A 21,576-nucleotide genomic window follows, 5' to 3' on the forward strand; every position below is an offset into this window, starting at 1 on the left:
AATCCAAAGACTCGTTAGGTCATACTTCAAAAGCATCTACTTCCCAAATTGGAAAATCTAAAAGAAACGGACAATTTTCTCAATAGATTCCACTTACCAAAGTTAAATCAAGATCAGATAAACAATTTAAATAAACCTATAACCCCCAAGGAAATAGTTGCATTTATTAAAATATCCCAGCCAGTCACTAGGATTCTGGGAGCCAAGCTAGTGGGAATATGTGGCCCTTGACTAAAGAACAGACTTGAATATTTTTGAGAAGATTTTAAAATTCATGAGGGAGAATCTACAGCTCCTGGTGAACAGGCCTGATGGCAACTACTGTTTTTGGCTGCACAAGCATCAAGTGTATTATGTAAGTGAGATGATCCTTAAGCTGGCCATGAACATCTCTCTGGATAAGATAGTGTCACTGGGGATGTGTTTTGGAAAGCTTGCCAAGACCCACAAGTTCTGGTTACATGTTACAGCTCTCAAATGTCTTGTACCCTGTGCCAAGTTTCAAGTGTTGATAAAACCTGGAGCAGAGCAGCCCTTCTTGTATAGGAACCATGTGTTGAAATCTGGTCTGGGTGAAATCACTGCAAACACTTTTCAGTACCAAATAGTAGTGGTTTAACTCCATGACAGACATTCCTTTGGGTTTTGGGGTGTCAACAAACTCTACGAAAGACTGCATAACCTCATGGCAATTGTGGTATTTCACAAAGCAGACATTGGGGAATATGTAAGGTATGAAGAGACATGCCTTAGGATGGTCATCCCAGACCTTTTTGCTGTGTAGGAGGACTTAGCTTTATTTCTTGTGTGTGCAGAGACCATCATGTTAAATTTAGATAACACTGCCTGGTGGTGGTGGTGTATGCCTTTAATCCCAGCACTTGGGAGGCAGAGACAGGCAGATCTCTGTGAGTTTGAGGCCAGCCTGCTCCACAGAGTGAGTTCTAGGACAGGTCTCAAAACAAACAAACAAACAAACAAACAAACAAATAAATAAATAAATAAGAATAATACTGATATATGCTGCTTAGATTCTTACTCAACTGAAATGTCTCCAAAATAGCGTTTCAGGCCCTCTAGAGGCAAAAGCAAGTGGATCACAAGTATAAGGCCTACTGGGGCTACTTGAGAAGTTCAAGGCTAGCCTGGATTACATAGTAAGACCCTGTCTCCAAAACTCTAAAACAAGCAAACAAATCAAAACCTGTCAAGTATATGTATGAGTCAATAGAGTATTTCTAGTCTGGAAAAAAACAGAAACAAAAACAAAAAACAAAACAAAAAAGCCCAGGACCAGAATTCTAGCTGTTGTTCAAAGATCTAATCCCAATATTTCTCAAATTATTCCACAAAACAGAAACAGAAAGAGCCCTACCAAATTAATTTTATGAGGCCATAATCACTCTGATACCCAAAACACACAGACTCAACAAAGAAAGGGAGTTACAAACCAATTTCAGAATACTAGTAAACTGCATTCAAGAACACATCCAAGAAAAGTCATGGACACCATGAACAAATAGGCTTCACCCCAGAGCTGCAATGATGGTTCAACATATGAAAATTGGTCAGTATAATCCAGCATATAAACAAACTGAAAGAAAAAAAATCCACATGATCATCTCATTATATGCTGAAAAAGCCTTTGACAAAAAATCCAACCTCTTCATGATAATAGTCTTGGAGAGATAAGGGATACAAGGGACATACCTAAACATACTAAAGGCAATTTACAGCAAGCCTATATCTAACATCCAATTAAATGGAGAGAAACTCAAAGCATTTCCTTTAAAATCAGGAATAAGACAAAGCTTTCCACTCTCCATATCTATGCAATATAGTACTTGAAGTTCTAGCTAGAGCAGTAAGACAATTGAATGAGATCATGGGGATACATATTAGAAAGAAAGAAGTCAAAGTATAGCTATTTGCAGATGATATCATAGTGTATGTAATTGACCCCCAAAATTCTACCAGAGAACTCGTACAGCTGATAAACACCTTCAGCAAAGTGGCTGGATACAAAAGAACTAAAAACACACAAGCACACACACACACACACACACACAAAAAAAAACCCAAAAAACAAAAACAAAACAGTAGTCCTCCTGTATACAAATGATAACATGGCTGAGAAAGAAATCAGGGAAAAAACACCTTTCACAACAGCCACAAATAATATAAATTATCTTGTTGTAATTCTAACCAAACAAGTGTATGAGAACTTCGTCTTTGAAGAAAGAAATTGGAGAAGATACAGAAGAATGATCTATGCTAATGGATCAGTAGGATTAACGGTGAAAATGGCCATGTTACCAAAAGCAATATGCAGTTTCATCACAATCCTTATCAAAATTCCAACACAATTCTTAACAGACCTTGAAAGAACAATACTCATTTTCATATGGAAAAACAAAAACCCCAGTATAGCTAAAATGATCCTGTGCAATTAAAGAACTTGCAGAGGTATTACCATCCCTGGTTTCAAAGCTCTACTACAGAGTAATAGTAATAAAAACTGCATGGTATTGGCATAAAAACACACAAGTTGAACAGTAAAATTGAATCAAAGGGGATTCAGAAATGTTGATAGAAGTTTATTTCCAATCCTGTCTAGGAGCTGTTTAGTCCCAAATAAACACACGGAGGATTATATTACTGATAAACTGTTTGGATGATGGCTCAGGCTTCTTATTGGATAGCTGTCTCTTAATTATTAACCCACTTTTATTGCTCTGTGTATCTCTACATGGCCTTGGCTTGCTGGAGAATGCCCAGGAGTCCTATCTTCTCGGCAGCTACATGACATTTCCTCGAGGCTCACTCTCTACGTTCCTCTTCCCAGAATTCTCCTAGTCTGGTAGCCCTGTGTATACTTCCTGCTTGGCTACATCCTGACTGTCCATTGGCCAAAACAGCTTTTTTCATCAACCAATAAGAGAAACTTATATTCACAGCATACAGAAGGACATCCTCCATCACCATGCAGCTATGGATAGTTGAATTTCAATTAGGAAGCCAGAATTATACATTGGAAAAAAGACAGCATCTTTAACAAATGGTGCTGGTCAAAGTGGATGTCTTCATAAAGGAGAATACAAGCTGGGCATGGTGCCACACACCTTTAATCCTAGCACTTGGAAAGTAGAGACAGGTGGATCTCTGAGTTTGAGGCCAGTCTAGTCTACAAAGGGAGTTCCAGTTCAGCTAGGGCTACACAGAGAAACCCTGTCCCGAAAACCAAATCCCCCCCCACAAGGATGCAAATAGATCTTTGTCACACTGCACAAAACTCAAGTCCAAGTGGATCAAAGATTTCTCAGTATAAATCTAGATACATTGAACTTAATAGAAGAGAAAGTGAGAAATATCCTTGAACATGTCACAGGAGACATCTTCCTGAATATAACACCAACAATGCAGGCACTAATATTGACATTTACCACTGGAACCTCATGAAACTGATAGGCTTTTGTAAGGCAAAGGACACTGTCAAAGGGACAAAACGGCAGCCCACAGAATGGGACAAGATCTTCAACAACATCACATCTTTCATAAGGCTAATATTAAAAAATATAAAGAACTCAAGAAACTAGACATAAAAAAACCAAATATTCTAATTAAAAATTGGGGTACAGATCTGAATAGAGAATCCTCAACATAAGAATCTAAATTTGCCAAGAATCACTTAAAGAAATGTTCAGTATCCTTAGTCATCAGGGAAATGCAAATCAAAATGACACTGAAATTCAGATGGCTAAGATCACAAACTCCAAGTGACAGCTCATGCTGTCAAGGATGTGGAGCAAGGGGAACACTCCTTCACTGCTTGGTAGACATCAGCTCTACTTCTCTTATGTTCAATGAGTAGTGTTTATGTTGTTTTCAGCAATAGGGCCTTACTGTCAGTTTGTGGATAGCAACCTATATTCTTGAAAAAAAAAAAAAAGCAAGGGTTGTTTGGGTGTCCCCATGGGACACCCTTTTGGCCAACAACTCAATTAGATGTAACCAATTACTGGAACCAGAAGCTTCATTTGGTGACAAGAGATGTCTAGTGGGGCACTGTTTCCCCCATTTTGGCGATTTCATTTAGACTGCCCTTATATATGTATCTATTTCAAGAAGCTTTAGTGTATTATTTCATACTGCCCCTCAAATGTGCCTTCATTTTTAGCTGTTTCTACCATATTTCCTCTTACCTTCCACTTGTTTTTCACATTTCAACACCCTACCATCCAAACACAGCTCTCTCTTCTATTTCCCATTCCTAGGGAGATCTTTCTGTCCTAAGCCCTAACCCCAGTTCCTTATTCTATACCCAACCCCTGTGGTTCTATGGACTGTGGCTTGGTTATCATTGACTTAACAGCTAATATACCAGTGAATGTATACCATAGTTGTCTTTCTGTCTTTCTGGGGTGTGGTTACCTTACTTAGCATGATTTTTTTTTTTTGCATCATCCATTTATCTGTGGTTTCATGTTTGTTTTTTCTTCTAATGCCTTGAGTCATATTCCAATGTGTAAATTTACCACATTTTCCTTAGGTATTCTTTTATCGATGGGCATCTAGGCTATATCCAATCTCTAGCTATTATGAAAAAAGTAGCAGTTGTCCCTGTGGTAAGATGAAGCATCCTTTGGGTATATACCAAAGAGTGGTTTAGCTGGATCTGGAGGTAGATTGATTCTTGTCTTCCTGAGGAACTGCCACACTAATGTCCATAGTTGCTGTCCAAACATGCACTCTCAACTAGCAGTGGATGAGTGTTCACCTTATTCATTATCCTTGCCAACATGAGCTATCATTTTACTGCTCTTAGTCATTCTAATGAATATAAAATGAAATTTCAAAAGTAGTTTTGATTTGCATTTCCCTGATGACTAAGAATGTAGAACATTCCCTTAAAGTGTTTCTCAGCCATTTGAGTTTCCTTTTTGGGAATTTTCTGTTTAGATCTATATCTCACTTTTTATTTGGGTTTGTTTTCTTTATCTAGTTCTTGAATGTGTTCTGTATACAATTTGAATATTAGCCCTGTATCAGATGTGAAGCTAGTAAAAAGTTTTTCCTATTCTATAAGCTGTTGCTTTGCCAGATGATGGTATCCTTTGCAGTATAGAAGCTTCTGTTTCATGAGGTCCCATTTATTGTGGATCTTCTTAGTGTCTGTGCTAACAGTGTCTGTTCAGAAACATTTTCTGTGCCAATGAGTTCAAAGCTATTCTCAACTTCCTCTTTTATCAGGTTCAGTGTGTCTGGTTTTATGTTGAGATCTCTGTTTCATTTGAGGTTGATTTTTGTGCAGGGTGATAAGTGTGCATCTATTTGAACTACTTGACATGCTGCCATCCAGTTTGACCAGTGCCATTTTGTGAGGATGTTGTCTTTATTGCATCATGTATTTCTGGCTTCTTTATATAAAAATATCAGGTGTTCATAGGTATGTGGAGTATGTCTGTGTCTTCAACTTGATTCCACTGAACAACATGTCTATTTTTGTGCAGATATTATAGCTCTATAGTAAAATTTGAGGTCAAGGATGGTGATGTCTCCATCAATTCTTTTATTATTTAGGGTTGTTTTAGCTATCTGTGTGTGTGTGTGTGTGTGTGTGTGTGTGTGTGTGTGTGTGTGTGTCTGTCTGTCTGTCTGTCTGTCTGTCTGTCTCTGTCTCTGTCTCTGTTTCTCTTTGTCTCTGTTTCTCTCTGTCTCCCCCCCCTCCCTCTCTCTCTCTCTCTCTCTGTGTGTGTGTGTGTGTGTGTGTGTGTGTGTGTGTGTGTATGTGTATGGTTTCATCTGGAGCTGAGATCTGTGAGGAATTTGTTTGGAATTTTGATGGAGATTGCATTGACTCTATAGATTGCTTTTTGGTAGGATGGCCATTTTTACTATATTCATCCCACCAGTCATGAGCATGGGAGATCTATCTTCTGATAGTTTCTTCAATTTCTTTCTTAATGTCTTAAAGTTTTTTTTATCATAACAAGTTTTTGTTATAGTTTCCTTTAAGATATTTTAATTATTTGAGGTTGTTGTGAAAGGTGTTGTTTCATTTAATTTTTTTGTTTTATTCATTTCCTTCCTCTGTGTTTTCATAGATTCAAGGAATTTATTCATATACTCTTTAAGGACTGCTTTTGAGTTCCTATTGCTACAGTGAAATATCATATCCCTAAAGCAACTTGGGGAGCTAAGGGTTTATTTGGCTTACTCTTCTACACAGCACTGACTGTTCATCATGAAGTAGTCAGGACTCAAACAGGGTAGGAATTTGGAAATAGGAGCTGGTTCAGAGGCTATGAAGGAGTGCTGCTTACTACTATATTGTCTTGGCTGTTACTGATTGTGTTTCTATGCTGGTGTCTAAGTATCTAGGTTTGGGATTAATGTAGTTTAAGGTGCTGATATCTGGTCTTTTTTAGGTGAGTGTTTTGTTCTTTGGTTTCTGTTGCATTTTCTGGTTGTTGAGAGTGTGGTAGCTGTGTGTTGTCTGGTGGGGAATGCTTTGGGGTTCCTGATAGGTGTGGCCAATAAGGTTTCTGTGTAGAATGATTCTAGGTATTGGGAGCTTACACTTAGGAATGGGGATGGGCTAGAAGGTTGAGGATGTCTATCGGAGGGATGAAAGCAGAGTCTTTCTCTAGGATCTGCTTAGTCTCCTGGAAATGGGGGCATAGACTGAGTACAGGGCAGGTAGTCTGCTGCCGAGCTGGGGGTGAGACTGGGGATTGGATTAGAAGAGAGGAGGGAAAGTGAAGATCTGAAGCTAGCCTACTTGCTTTGCTGGCTTGCTTGCTTCTCTGGCAGGGTTGTCTGGTAGGTTTCCAAGGAATGCCTTCTGAATGTGGGGGTGGGATAATAGGATGAGTGGGGAGGAAGGTTAGAGGAGATCTTCGTGTTTCTAAAGAGTTTTGGGGTAAAGAAAAAAAACTGCTCCCTGGTTTCTGCTTTGGAGCCCAGTGCTTTCTGATTGTCTAGGTTCTTTGATTTTATGACAGTCCTAGAAACCTGAGGTCTGGAGAGCTGTACTATGTTTTCCCGAGTACATACAAAGGTAGATGGGATTTTAAAACTGCATCCATTGAAAACATTGTATGCTTTAAATTGAGCTCCTGAATGGAGTCTCTTCCTTATGAGCTTTGGAGAGTTCACCATTTTTTCCTGGTTTCTCAACCATCCTTGCCCTCTCCCCTGCTCACCTGAGGGATGTTTGAAGGACTGTGCTCAAAAACTACTCATGGCATCATTGTCAGGAGTGGACAAGTAGACCTACAGCAGGAGCAGTGGTGGACTGATGATGCTGAGGTGTCTGCCAGTGCCACAACAGCTATTTCAGGGAAGTTGGAAGGCAGTCATCAAATCATGCTGCAGCTTTCCTTCTAGCAGCCATCATTCTTTATCTTTTGTCTTCTGTGTGTTGTAGGTACTTTTGGCAACAATACCCCAATTGTCCTCAAAATGTTTTGTGCAAATCAACTTGGGATTTAATCTTTCTAGTTCTTTCTCCATCTCATAGCAATCCCGCAAGGTGAACTATCAAGGAGTTGTTGAGACTTGTTCATTATTTTAGTTGTTTTTCTTAGTTGCTCTGTTTTATTTATTTTTCAGGCAGGATCTCTTTCTGTAGCCCTCACTGTCCTGGAACTCGCCATATAGACGAGGCTGCCCTCAGTCCCACAGAGATCCTCCTTCCTGTGCCTCCCAAGTGCTGGGATTATTTGCTCTTGAATATATTTCCAGCAACTCTTCCTTGCTGCCACTCCTCCATCTTCTCTTGTCAAGACTATTAGCAACTTAACTATAGGTAAGTAACCCTGTGAGCAGTGTTGACACAGTTTGAAGGGTTTGTTCCTTCTGGAACTCCTGCCCTTGTCAGGTGCTCAGAGACTCTCTCTGCTATTGTCCCTCTCACCTCACCAACTGCAACTTCTCAGTTTTCTGTATTGATACCTCCTGTCTCTTTCACTTCTCAGCATCTGAACATCAAAGGCCTTGGCTTTTAGCTTCTTGCCTTCTTTGTGCACCCATTTTTTTAGTGACCTGTCCAGTCTGATGACAATCTATCCTGATGCCTCTCACCGTCTATCTCAAAGTTGGGTCCTCCTAGAACTCATTTATAATCCACAGGTTTGTTAAACATCCTAATATTTCTAAGGAGCATTTTAAAGTTAGCATGTCCGAATATGAGCTCCTGCTAATATTTCTAAGGAGCATTTTAAAGTTAGCATGTCCGAATATGAGCTCTAAATTTTGCCCTCAACTTACATCATGTTCTCTTGAAATCTTTTTTACACAGCAAATTGCAAATTCATCATCTCCCTGGCTTAGGTCAAAGTCAGGGTGCTGTCCTTTGGCCTTTCCTGTGCTGCCCACGTCTCATCTTTTTTCTTTTCTGTAAATACATTTAAATGTGGCCATTTATTAGCCTATTAGCACTGCCAGTCTACCCCAGATGCCATCATTTCTAGCCCAGTTTATGGCAAAAGCTTTCTAGCTTGTCTCTTGCATTTTGTTCTTTCTCCTTTTAGTCAGTTGTCAGTATTGAAGTTGTCATTTAAAGCTAACTCCATACCTCCCTCTCTCTTCCCTCTTACTCTCTCTTTCCTTTCTTACCTCCCACCTTTGACCTTCCATTTGCTTTTAATCCTAAAAGAAAAGGTGAAAACTTCCTAGCTTCCCCTGAGACAGTTCTTATCTTCCTCCCCTTGACTACCCAGCTGCAGGTCCCATGACTGTCAGTATCCTTCACAAATCCTTAGGACCTACACTTGAGTTGTCCTTCCACTTTCTACTTTTAGGATTCAAGTCCCCACACTCACCATCAATTTATTTATATGGTTTTCTGTTTCTTCTTCTTTTTTGGATTATAAACTTACATTTGTTTCTCACAGTTCTAAAGGCTGAACATTCCAAGATCCAGTATCTGGTTAGAGCTTATTTTCCGGTTCATAGATGGGGTCTTCTAATTGTCTTTACTATTGTAGAAGCAGGAAAGGCATCTTTTTATGGTCGCTGTAATATTGTCATAATCAATAACCTCCTCTTATTACTCCCTCCTAATATTGGTATAGTGGCAATTAGATTTTGACATATTACATGGTTTTCTTTTTCACTCAGATCTCTTGACTAAACTATACTAACCTGAAATTCTTACTATTCTCATTCATATTTTATTTTTTCATTGTATGCATCATTTAATGTTTTATTATTTTAATTATCATGTCTTCTAAGTACTATGAAGGTTGGGGTGCCAACATCTTTGCTCACTGATATTTGGGTGGTATACATCGTAGAACTTCCAATGTTTGTTGAATGAATGAATGAATGGATGTAAATGAATATGAATGGCAAATCAAGACAGTAGGCAAAATGAGGGAGGCCACTGCTAGTAAAGACCAAGAGGAAGATAAATACAGATTAGGAATCCCTTCTGTCCTCTCTGGCCCTCCCCTCTGCCTCCTCTCTCCCATAGGCCCACTCCTCCTCCATTTCCCTTTAGAAAAGAGCAAGTTTCCCAGGGATATCAAGAAAACATGGTATGATTACTTTTGTTATGTGTATTGTAGTGGTATTAAGTGGGTTGCTATTTTTCTAATTATGAAATATTGTATGCTAATTAGAAATAATTTGAAAAACAAAATTGATAATTTTACCCTCTTGTGATAGTATTGGTTTTTTGTGGTGGATTTTGTTTTTTTTTTTGGCAAGCAATAAAAGAGCTAATATTGTTTAGTGTAAAATATACATTGTTATTTTTTATTGTGTAATGAACATTTAAAATATTCTCTCAAAGAAAGCTTAACATAAAGTTGGATTTTTTTTTGTGTGTGTGTATACATGAGCTGAGGTATTTTATTTTTTGGTAGGAAGACTTGTAATTTCTCTCATGTAATTAAGCAATAGCTACTTCAGAGGCACTTAGCTTATGCTTTGGTCTGTATAAGATAGAGAACTGTCTTTCAGGGGATGAAAGGTCTGTGATTAGTTGGTATTGAAAGAAGGATTCTTGTCAGTATGGAAATATGCGGAAAGAATGAAGCTCTGCTGGATTCATTTATCTGGGAATATACACTACAACACTTCTAGGCCTCTTAAGTGGACCTGGCGACTTGGATTTACCTGTTTTTGCAGCCATTAGTGTTCTCTTTCCCCCCACTCCTGTCTAAACCATTGTCTTGCAGTTCAGTGCAGCACATTGCATTCACACTGCTGCAGTGAACCTAGAGCTCCAGTTCAGTGCAGCACACTGCATTCATACTGCTGCAGTGTACCTAGAGCTCCAGAAGAACTCAGGACTTCATGGGGAAGGCTTTCTCTGAGATTGTAGACCTGGATTAAAGTGGATCAAGTGGGTCCCAATATGTTCTTGTGATGTTTATAATTTCTCGATTTTTTCCCCTCCTATCTAGATACTTAGTTTGCATTGCTTTGTTGTTTTGCTTTGTTGTTATTTTGTGAAAGAACAGACTTCTCATTTCAAAACATAAGGTGAAGAAATGGTAAAAACAGAGAAATGAGATAGATCAAGTGATGGGTTAAAAATGCCAAGGCTGTGATCCTTAATATATTTCTCCCTTTGATTGTCCTCACTTGAAAGAATGCTTCTTCCTTCCTATTGTCAAGTACTACCTGCTGTCAGTTAGAGAGGGACTAAGTCGAGCAACTTGTCAAAGACCTTCTAAGCTCCCTTCATATGGTTAGCAGAAACAGAACTGGGTTTTCATTTCTTTCATTCAACAGGAGTCTCTTTCATGTTTGAAAATTGAAAACGCGTGTTTTTCAGTGTGGAGCGAGGATGTGTGTGCCCTCTGGCACACCTGTTTCTAATTTCCTGACTTGAAAGCATAACCCATCAAAAGGAGCAGAAAAACAATTTCTTTCTGACACGCTGCTTCGTGGCCCTTACTGGACTGGTGGACGTGGTAGCTTAGCCTTCTTGCTTCGTCTGTACAAGGTTCTTGTTAGAGACAGAATTTCACTCAGTACAACCAGTGCCTTTTATAGCACAGGGCCATTTTTGGTATTGTTCTGTTGTGGTGGTGGTAGATCTTTCTAGTCCAGGAAATTTACTTAAAAAAAGTTGTACTTTAAAAAATACACAGAAAAATCTTTAAAAATTTTAAGTACTAAATTTAGCCAGTGGTATATGTTGGAAAGTTATATGTAAGCTAATCAGTGAGCTGATTGGCCAGGAGTAGGGCTTGGTTGAACATGTTTGAATTCCATAGTGGTGTTTAACATAAGTCAAATATTTCCTGTATGTTGCTTCAGATTTCTTTGTACTTTGTACTCCTGCCAGTTTAAATGACTGTGAGGCACAATGTGTTGACTTTGAGTTTTGTAAATTGATAATTTGTTGCTGTGAAATCTCTACATGGTATAACTCATCAGTTTCTGAAGGTACCTATATGTCTGATGTTGGCAGTCTGTTATGAGAAATTGATATGTGGGGAGACTTTAGGCTGTAGTTTTTAGATGCTTAGTGTATGGATCTTCAGGTTTGGGTTTTCCGTTTCTAAGTTTTTTTTAGTAGCTATCTTTTTGTTTTGTTTTGATTTTCTTTTTTTGAGACAGAGTTTCACTATGCAATGCATATTGTCCTTGAACTTGTGATCTTCCTGCCTCAACCTCTTAATGTTGGCATTGCATGTGGTGTGCCTTCGTAGCCTGGCTTGGAACAAATAAAAGTGTTGCAATTTATTTTATTATTCATTTATCTTTTTGTGGGGGACATGTGCAGTATGTGTGTGGAGGTCCGAGGACAACCTGTAGGAGCTGGTTCTCTCTTACATTTTTGGTCCTGGGAAACAAACTCATCTTGCCTGTATTGGTGGCAGTTGCCTCTAACCCACTAAGCCATCTCTCTGGCCTTATTTATTATTACCATGTGATATACATAGATCAAGTGTGTGTGTGTGTGTTCTGGAGTCAAGTATTTCTTCCTACCATGGGCTATAGGGATCAAACTCAAGTTGTCAGGCATATGATGCAAGCACTTTTAGCTGCTGAGCCATCTCAGGGATAGTAATCTTAATTATATATTCTCCTAACAGTTTCTTGATTATTATTTTTAATTTCAACACTATCTCTTTCAAAATTAAATATGTATGAGTCACCTGATGTCTAATTTAAAATATAGAATGATCTGACAGGTCTGGGATGAGTTAGAAAGAGATCATGATAATTCAAATGTCTTTCATATAAACCAACTCTGTGCAGGATGGCTGTTAATTGAATGAAAAGATTCACTAGTGAATTGGAGAAAAATTGGGGACACGTAAATGTAAAATTTCAAGAGAGCTTGCATTTTCAGTATCTTTATATTGATGTGCTTCCTGATTCTCATTCGTGAATTATATTTTGATCCAGTCTACACCAAGCCATAACCCAAAGGTTCCTTGTACTTTCAGGATCTGTTCATATCTGGTGGAGTATATTTGTTGGCATATTATACTGGTTTCTATTGATTAAAATGTCTTAAGTAAGTGCTGGCTGGTAGAAAGCACACATAGATACTCACAACATGTATGAGATGGCTATTGTATTGGAGACTTTAATTAGTATCCTCAGTGGTTTTTAGCTCTATGTGTCTACTTTAATTATGAGTATTTGGGAAGCATATTGTGCAGAGTTATTAGGAGATTTGCAATGAGACTTGAGTTTGAATCCTAATGTAAAGAATGGATTGAAAGACATGAATTTACATGTTCAGGATATCTTCCCTCATGGAGGAGAGATATGTAGGTGAGGCTAATTATTACTGACAGTCCTTTGACAATTTTGTACATGTACATAAAATATTGTAGTCATTTTCAGTCCCATTTTTGATCCCTGTCCATAAACCTTTGTTTTACATGTTTTTACTTGTCTGATTTTATTGCTTTGATTTTATTTGAAATTGTAGGATCAGTTTCTTTGTTGGAGCTTTTCTCATAAGAATTATAATCAATTTCAATCTTGGAGTAAGTATAAAGAATAAGGTGCTGGGCTTCATGAAGTATGACCTTTGCAGGCTTAAATCTGCCCTTGTCATTAAGCGCATAGGCAGTGTTCAGCAGCTCACAGCGTATCTTTCTGCTCCATTCCAGAATCTCTTCTCTTTTTATCCAGTGCTAAAGTCTGGTTTAAATTTCAAGAGCCCAGAAGATAAGTAACTTCTCTTCTGCAGCTTTGTCTTTCTGTCTCCTTTTCTGTCTCCCTCTCTACATTCCTCTCACTCCCCTTTCTTCTGCCCACTTCTTACCATGCTCAATTCCAAAATTTATCCCCCTTAAGGTTGGTGTTGCCACAATGTAGCACATACACAATTTGTGTCCTGTTGGGAGTTTCTTGAGGAAGGGGATGGTGGATTGAAAATATAGATGGTATATAGAAAATATTTGTTGAGTTGTATTCAGGAATCCTTTGCGTATTTTGGAGAACTGTCAAACACAGATTCTAATTGGTAAATGAATTACTTGCTTTACATTGAAAAACCAGAGTTAGTGCTCCATTTGTTTTATACATTTTTATATTCATATACAAACTCTCATATTGAGAGGATAGCTTACATTTGGTTTACTTTTAGTAAAATATTCTATTCCCTTCAAAATCTTCCCTCACTGATAACTGAGTTAAGATGGTTTGGCTTACAGTTTTTTTATTTTACAGTATATGGGAAGTGTTAACTAACCCAGTAGAAAATATTCTACAAGTCTCTATGTTTTGATAGTTACCCAAGTTAGTGATGTGTGGTATGACTCTGCTGGTATACTGGCTGTGCCTCAAGCTCCAACTCCTTGTCAGCAGTGTGCTCATGGGAGGCAGCTGCTGGTCTCTGCAGTAGACTGTGTTGCCGGGCTGTGTTGCTCAGAGGATTAGGAATGCCTCCCCCCCATGTTGTCTTCACTGTACAATGAATTTTTTTAGCTGTAACTGTAATAAGTTGAAGAACATCTATACCAACATTGAGTTCCATATAACAAAAATGACAACTGGCCTTCCATGATAAAGCATAACTGATTTCATGTAAGAAGTAGTTCAGAGGTGTACTGGCTGCAGGTGACCGAATCTGAATCTCCCTGGGGAGCGCAACTGCCTACTTTTCCTTCTCTTGCTTGTTCTGTTGTCTTCCTGTTTTGCTTCTGTCCTGGGAATACATCAGAGTTCTGCATTAACAGAAAAAGAAATTGTCTGTAGCTCTTTTCTTTTTTTCCTAAAATGACTCTGGCTGACCTCCAGTTCACAACCTCTTTCAGCCTCCTGCATGTTGGGATTACAGGCATGTGTCACCTTGACCACCTGTAGGCTTTTTATTTTATTTGTTTGTTTGTTTATTTATTTAAGAAATTAGTGAACATTTTCATTGAAGATCTCCAACAGACTTCTTTTCATATTTTGTTGATTGCTTCATATATCTTTCCTTGTTTATGAAACAATTATTGACCAAAGAGCCTGTTATTACCCAAGAACAAATGATGAGCATAGGGCTTGTTTGTAGGTTGTAAACATTATTGTGGATTGGGGAGTAGAAAACTATACTAAACCAGGCTTTTATTAGGGAAGAACAGAGTGAAAGAGTAAATACATCTAAGTATCCTACACTTGAGACTGGCCATCCTTTTGTAATCACTGATGAAGACACTAATAATTGTTGTCTCTTAGGGAGTTGTAGTTGCCAGGCATCTTCCTCATTGTCAGGTGAGAAATGTGAAGTTCAGATAGGTTAAGTATTACCCAAGTACCTAAAGAATGTAAGGACTCTCTACTTCAAGTGGTAGAGAAATGTGAAAAGTAGAAAAAAAGCTAAATTTGTTAAATCTTTTAAAAATTGTAAATACTATAGGCTATATATTTGGACAGTTAAAAATGTACTTTTCATCTAAGTTTGTTCTTAACAAAGCCATGCCTTTTACCATTATTTTTGTGTAACAGAGAACTGGCTGTGGAAAATGGATGTTTTTTGTTTTGAAAAATCAAATACAGTAGATGAAAACAATGCCACCACAAAGTTTGTTTATATCTTCATTTCACTTAAGTTGAATGGATGAAATGAGGTCTGGCTTTTCTCATATTGTTTATGTTCTGCTATGCTTCTTGGTTCTAGGGCAGGGTTCCCAGTTCTTCTTGGCTTTATTTCCATTTCTAGGGCTTCAAATATCATTTGCAAGATTATTTTGAAAATCAATAAAATAGTCCTATTCAGTAAGCATTATAATTGTGCTAATATGATATAATGCAATCTGGTTTCAGCAACACTGTAAATATCATTCAACTGAGTCCCTTAGCTTCAGTCTACTTAAAGACTAGAGCGGAAGAAGGTATTAACCATAACTAACCACTAATATTTTAAATGAAGGGTCATTTGAATGCCTGACTCTGTTTCATTTCTGTTAATACAAGGACATAATTAAATGTTTGATCTATATTTCATGTCTTTGTAATATAAACAGCTTATGTAAATAAAATACATTAAATCTAAGTGACTAATTTGGTTTTGTTTTGTTTGGTTTTTTGAGATAGGATTTCACTATGTTGTCTAGACCGGTCTTAAAGAAGTGATCGTCTTGCCTCAGCCTCTTGAGTACTGTCAGATGTCTATAGCTTGCACAGTAGTCATTTTCTTATTTCTCATGATGTGTGTTTTCATGTGGGCAGTTCCTTTGCTGTGGTTGAAGTTCAGTGGCAGCCTAGCTACATGTGTGATAGTTCTCTCTTATTGCTGGCACCCTTGTGGTACAGCTAGAAGGCTGAATTCATCTGATACCAGGGGGTGCTTTATCCTAACCTTCTTCCCATGAAGCCTCAGGTTATTCGTGTTTGATGTGGCCTCTGTAGTGAGCTTGCAGGAATTTCAGTGTGGTGGTCTAGGGTTCTTCAGTTGTAAAAAGTGAAAGCCATTAACCTCTGATGAGTTTGCTCCCGAGGCTGACATTGCATTTATTAAGAATAAACCAGAGGATCACACATAAATATAAATACTGTTAATAGCAGCTTAGTTCATTGAAAGGCCATTTTTTTTTTTTTTTTGCCTTGGTGGGGGGTGGGTAACCATTGTCCCTTTGAGAATCTGAAAATGTGTTCTTTTCCTAGAAATGTGATGCTTTGTTACACATAAACACTGAGATGGTTAGCTTACCTTTTTGTGGTAAGAATAATATTAAGAGCCACCATTTTAGCAATAAGCAGATCTATATAATATATTATTAGTAATGAACATTAGTGTTAGTCACTGTGGTGTTCAATGTGTCTCCAGGACTTACTTTTATCATGTTTCTTCCTTTTTTTCCTTTGGCAGTACTGGGGATTGACTCCTAGAACTTCATACCTGCTTAGCAAATGCTCTACCACTAAGCTATGTCCCTGGCCCTTTCTTTATCTTTTTTCACAGATTCATACCATTTAACAAAAAAATTCCCAGTTCTCTTTTTTCGCCCTGCTAAACACTCTTCTCTTTGTGTGAGCCTGGATTGCTTAGGGTTACATACATTGTTTCTTCCCTGTGTCTGAATATGCTGCTTAACATAATGTCCTTCCAGGTCATCCATATTGGCATAGATGGTCGTCTTTCCTTGTTTTTAACGTTTAATAATGTTCCACTCTGTATTAAAAAATGACATTTTAATTATTCTTTAATTTATTGATATTTAGGATATTTCCATATCATAACTATTTTGAGTAATACTACAGTGGATATAAATGTGTAGATATCAAGCTTTGGTTATGTACTAAAAGTATATTGAATCATATGGTAGTCAGGTTTTTTTTTTTTTTAATTTTGCTGCTGCAGTTTGCATGATGGCTAATCAATTTACATTCTCATTAAATATGTAAAAGGACTCCCCTTTCTGACATCCTTGACAACACTTGTCTTTGATTATTTAATACTAGACACCCTGAAAGGTATTAGCTGATACCTTATTATGTTTTTGATTTGCATTTTTCTGACAATTGAGTACTTCATATGTCTGTTGGCTGTTCTGTTTGAGAGAATGTCTTGTTCAGGTCCTTTGATGATTTTTAAACTTGCAGCGTTTTTTTTTTTTTTTTTTTTTTTTTTGCTATGGAGCTGTATGGGTTATGTGTCTGTGTGTGTCTGTGTGTGTTTTGAATATTAACCCTTATATCATGTAGTTTGTTCTCCCATTTTTTGTGTGACAGTGTCTTATTGGAATATGGAATATGGTCCTACTTGCATAGCTTTGCTGTTGTTATCTCTGATTTTGTTGTCATATAAAAACATTTCTAAGAACATTGACTTTGAACTTTACCAGTCTATTTTCCTTTAGGGGCCCTGCAACTTAAGTCTTTGAAGTGAATTTTGGGAAATGATACTAAGAGCAAATTACATTTTAAAATCATCGGTGTATCTAGTTTTCCCAACTTCATTCATTACCCTTGTAACAGTTTAGTGGGTCAGTAGTTCTAATGATGTCTACCTGCAGTTCTTGCTGTTGGAGAGACTGAGGAAAGCAAGTCCTTGAGCCCAACATGTAGAGACCAGGCTGGAAAGAGTGAGTCTGGGTTTCAGAAATCAACATGGGTGGCTATTTAGATGTGGACTTATATTTCACTACTCTATGTATCTGCGTGCCCTGTACTATCGTGATTGTTATAACTTATAATATTTGAAATTAGGAAGTAATTCTGTTCTTGCTCAAGACTGTTTAGCTAATTTGGGCATTTTGATTAACCTTTTAAATTTTCTGTGTGAAGTATCTTCTATCTGTAGTTTGCTTTGGGTAGCAATGTTGTTATAGCTTTTATTTTTCCAGTTTATGAATATAGATGTTTTTACATGTGCCTTTATTTTATCAATGTTTGTTAATTTTTAGTGTTTGGGTCATGATGGTTAAATGTATTTGTGGGTTTATTTTTGGAATTTCTGTTCTAAATACTTCGTCATTAGTATATATATATATATATATATATATATATTATATATATATCTTTTGATTTTATACTCCAAAACTTTTTATTAGTTCTAACATTTTCTTGGTATAATGTTTGGGATTTTTATCTGAAAACAGAGAAAAATCACTTCTTTGCACAGCTGGGATTTCACATGCTGTGTTGAATAGGAAGAGAGGAGAATGAACATTCTTGTATTGTTCCTACCTTGTCTTGTTTCCCATCTTACAGTCAAAGTTTTCAGCTTTCCTAATGATTAAATATGAGGTAAGAGTTTATCATCCATGCTGTTTCACCTCCCCCTTTTGAGATAGGGTCTCAGGTAGCTCAGATTGGTCCAACTGTAGTAAGTAGCATCTGTAAAAGCTGTCTTCCTTCATCAACCTCTTCTGAATACTTGACCACTCCAGGTACTTTATGTTCTTAGAGGGAAATGGAAGAAATCAGCTTCTTGGGCTACATCCCACTCATCTGAGGAGCACAGGGCTTGTTCATTCGGATTTCACTTTGTATCATGGGAGCATAGGGTATAAGGACATCTCTCTTGGCACAGAACTTGAAAGAGTGGTGATAAGGGTAAATTGTTTTTCTTACTCTCTTCAAAGCATTTAATGGTTTGTGTGGTTCATGATGTATTTGTGAACATTCCTGTTGGTGTCATAGTTTGTATTTTTCCTTTTCAAGCTTTGCTGAACTTCTTTGTCAATTGATGTCAATTTTGGAAAACTTTGTTGTATTGTCTTCAGTTGTTAGGCATAGTTCTCTCTAACTTCTGAGGCTTCTGTTAGGGCCTGGGAGATCATCCTACAGAGATGGGTGGTCTCGCCATTTTCTCACTCATTTCTGTGCACCAGTTCAGATATTTTTCCCAACTCTATCAGAACCTTTGGTCCTTTGTTTTCCTGTCTCTTGCTTCCTCTTAAGTTTATTGGTCTTGCTTTATTTTGTGTTCTCAGCCATTTGATTTGATGTGTAGATTTTTTTTTCATTTTGAAGTTTTCATCTCTTCATGAATAATAGTCAGTAATTTATATAGATCATTGTTTTTATTTTTAAAACCTTAAAATACCAACCTCTAGCCTATTAGTTTACTTCTGTTGACTTTTCCTTGTCTCAATTCCTGGTTATCTATTTAATCCTTTTTCATATGACTTTCAGTTATTGATTATATGTTCAAAATATTTGAAATACAAAAAGCATACAATCCTCTTTACATGAATCCATAAGGAAACATTGTGTCAATCTCATCTGTAGTGAGTTGGTACTCTATTCTTTTTTCTTTTTTAAGTGAGAAGTTTTATTATAAAGGTGAGGGAGGGGGAAGGAAAGAGAAAAGAGGTAAAGAGACACAGAGACAGAGAGAGGACAGAAGAAAAGAGGCAGACAGGAAAAGGCCTGTCTGTTCCAGGTGAACAGCAGGAAAGAGAGATCAGGAAGAGCGGTACTCTATTCTTGCAACGATAGATGCAGGTATTTTGATGGTAGTGTTAAGACTTAACCATTTGGGGCTGATAAGATGACTGAGCAGGTAAAAGTACTTGCTACCCTGTTGTGAGATATTTTGATTTCACTCTGACACTCCTGATACTGCTAATAAAAATCACCTTGAATCAGAGGGGGAGCTAGCTACTAGTTAACAAAATTAGCCATAGAGTTTTTGGAGGACCCAGGACATATGATACAGGAAGTAGAAGAGAGGGCTTTAGAAAGATTCACTGGCTTTTTGGATTGAGCTTGGAGTGAGAGAGAAGATCACTGTCAGCTTCTCTGATCAATCAGGTTTTTAAAAATTTATTTGTATTTTATGTGCATTGCTGTTTTGCCTACATGTGTGTCTCTGTGAGGGTGTCAGATGCCCTGTAACAGGAGTCACAGACAGTTGTGGGCTGCCATGATGATGGTATTGGGAATTTTACCAGATCCTCTGGAAGAGCAACCAGTGCTCTCACAGCCCCAGTCAGGTTTTTATCCTGATACCAAACTCCCAAGTTTTATTTAATAGTAGAACAATGTAAGTTTTACTTTGCTTTACTGCCCAGCCTGATGACCTGAGTTTACTTCACTGCACGCACACTCATTCTCATTCTTTCTGCTGACTACCCCCCTCCCTTCAAACTACTAACAGCAAGTAAGAGTTCACGTAACAGAGTTGCGATCTGACCACAAGAAAAATGCTAGGTATCTTTTTATTGAGATATGAGCTATCAGCTGTTTGAACCAGTGGGGAGCTTCTCTTAGTTGTTTTACAGCCTGGGTGCTAGCTAATTTGGTTTGTTTGGGGGAGGTTTTTAATCTATGCAGTATTCCTGGTCTTGCAAGGGTCATTTTTTGCCTTTCTAGGCACTCAGAGTGAGATACCTTTGTGGTGTACTTGGAGAAAACCTAGTCTTAAAATTTGGATATCAAATATTCCTCACAGGTCACATATTTGAATAATTAGTCCCACCAAGTAGTAGCATTTTGAGAGGTTGTAAAATGTTTGGGAGGGTGGACCAAACTGGAGGAAGTGAGTAACTAGGGGCGGGCCTTGAAGTTTGTAGCCGAGTCCCATTCCCAGTTCTGTTTCCTGCCCCTCTGAGATACAAGAAAGTAAGTAGTGCTAGCCATGTGCAGCCAGAGTGCCTTCAATTCCTGATTCAAAGTTAATTCTTCTGTAATCTGCTTTTGTCAAGTGCTTGATCACAGTCATAACAGAAAGCTAATTAATATACCAACTGTTCTTTGATGGTTTTCTCACAGCCTTTCTCTTGCTGCTATTTGGTGGATGCTGCATGGTACTAGGTGAAGACTGTCCACATCAGCATTGACTGGAAAGACTCTGTTTGAATTCCTGTTTTGTTCCCAGTCTTCAGCTTGCTGCTGCTTTCCCCTTGGCTAAGCTCTGATGTGCCTGAGAGTGTTCAAATCTTTCACTTCTGCTGTGCTCCATGTCTTTGGAGCTCTCATTGAGAATATGTAGAAAGAACATGGATAGTTTACCGTGCTCTGCATGTGGGGCTCTTCCTGATTCTAATTTGTGTTAGTCCAACTGTGCTGTCACTTGTTATTGTTCAACTTGTTTCTCCTTGTCTTCTTCAAGGGCATTTTTCTTTCCCCACTGTTTCCTTAGGAATAAAAGCCATCACAGGCCACTTTCCTGTTAGCAAGATCATCTCACTTTGGGGAATTGTGTTTCTTGAGATACATTTGAGTCTTCATTTCATTTACAGCTTTAAAAACTGATTTTGTGCCATGTTTTGCTTGCTCTGTTAGGATGGGAATAACAAGCTCTTGGAAATGCCTTCATTCAAACCATCATGAAATCTCTGAGTTTTGGAGACCTGCAGTGCATATTCTGGGGTTGAAACCCCTCTTTTGTCAGTGACGTCTGTAGTTTTTGATATTCCTATCTTTATTTCCTTGTTTATAAGAAGAAAAGGAATGTTTTAGATTCCTTGTGCATGATTTCTTCAGCCACCCAGAACACGGCCTTTCCTAGGGGTTGTTTAGATATCAGATTCTAATATGATAACCTGATTGAAGAATTTTAACACTATATAGCTGATGATAGTGGCATTATTGCTTGTGGCACACAAAGTTCATGGACCCACAAATATTTTCACTGCTAATTAAATGAACACTTTACCTATAGGTTTAAAACTATATGGGTGTATATGTTAAAATAAAATTGTTGCTGTGTTC

General features: G+C 37.8%; 1 protein-coding gene and 1 pseudogene across 9 annotated transcripts in view; both read left to right on the forward strand.

The window, feature by feature from the left end:
* The window catches only part of Tasp1 (taspase 1), a 207,632-nt gene that overhangs the window by 113,259 nt on the left and 72,797 nt on the right, over positions 1-21,576 (forward strand). Inside the window, exon 11 of one of the 9 annotated variants that reach the window (XM_027421667.2) lies at positions 7,615-7,810. The exons of the other annotated variants lie outside the window; for them this stretch is intronic. Coding sequence (XP_027277468.1) covers positions 7,615-7,796 — 182 coding nt within the window. The 3' untranslated portion in view covers positions 7,797-7,810. The remainder of the gene's footprint in view (positions 1-7,614; positions 7,811-21,576) is intronic. 9 annotated transcript variants of the gene reach the window in all.
* LOC103163609 lies at positions 71-1,987 on the forward strand (annotated as a pseudogene).

This window comes from Cricetulus griseus, chromosome 6 (genome assembly GCF_003668045.3).
Source record: "Cricetulus griseus strain 17A/GY chromosome 6, alternate assembly CriGri-PICRH-1.0, whole genome shotgun sequence".
NCBI classification, from domain to species: domain Eukaryota; kingdom Metazoa; phylum Chordata; class Mammalia; order Rodentia; family Cricetidae; genus Cricetulus; species Cricetulus griseus.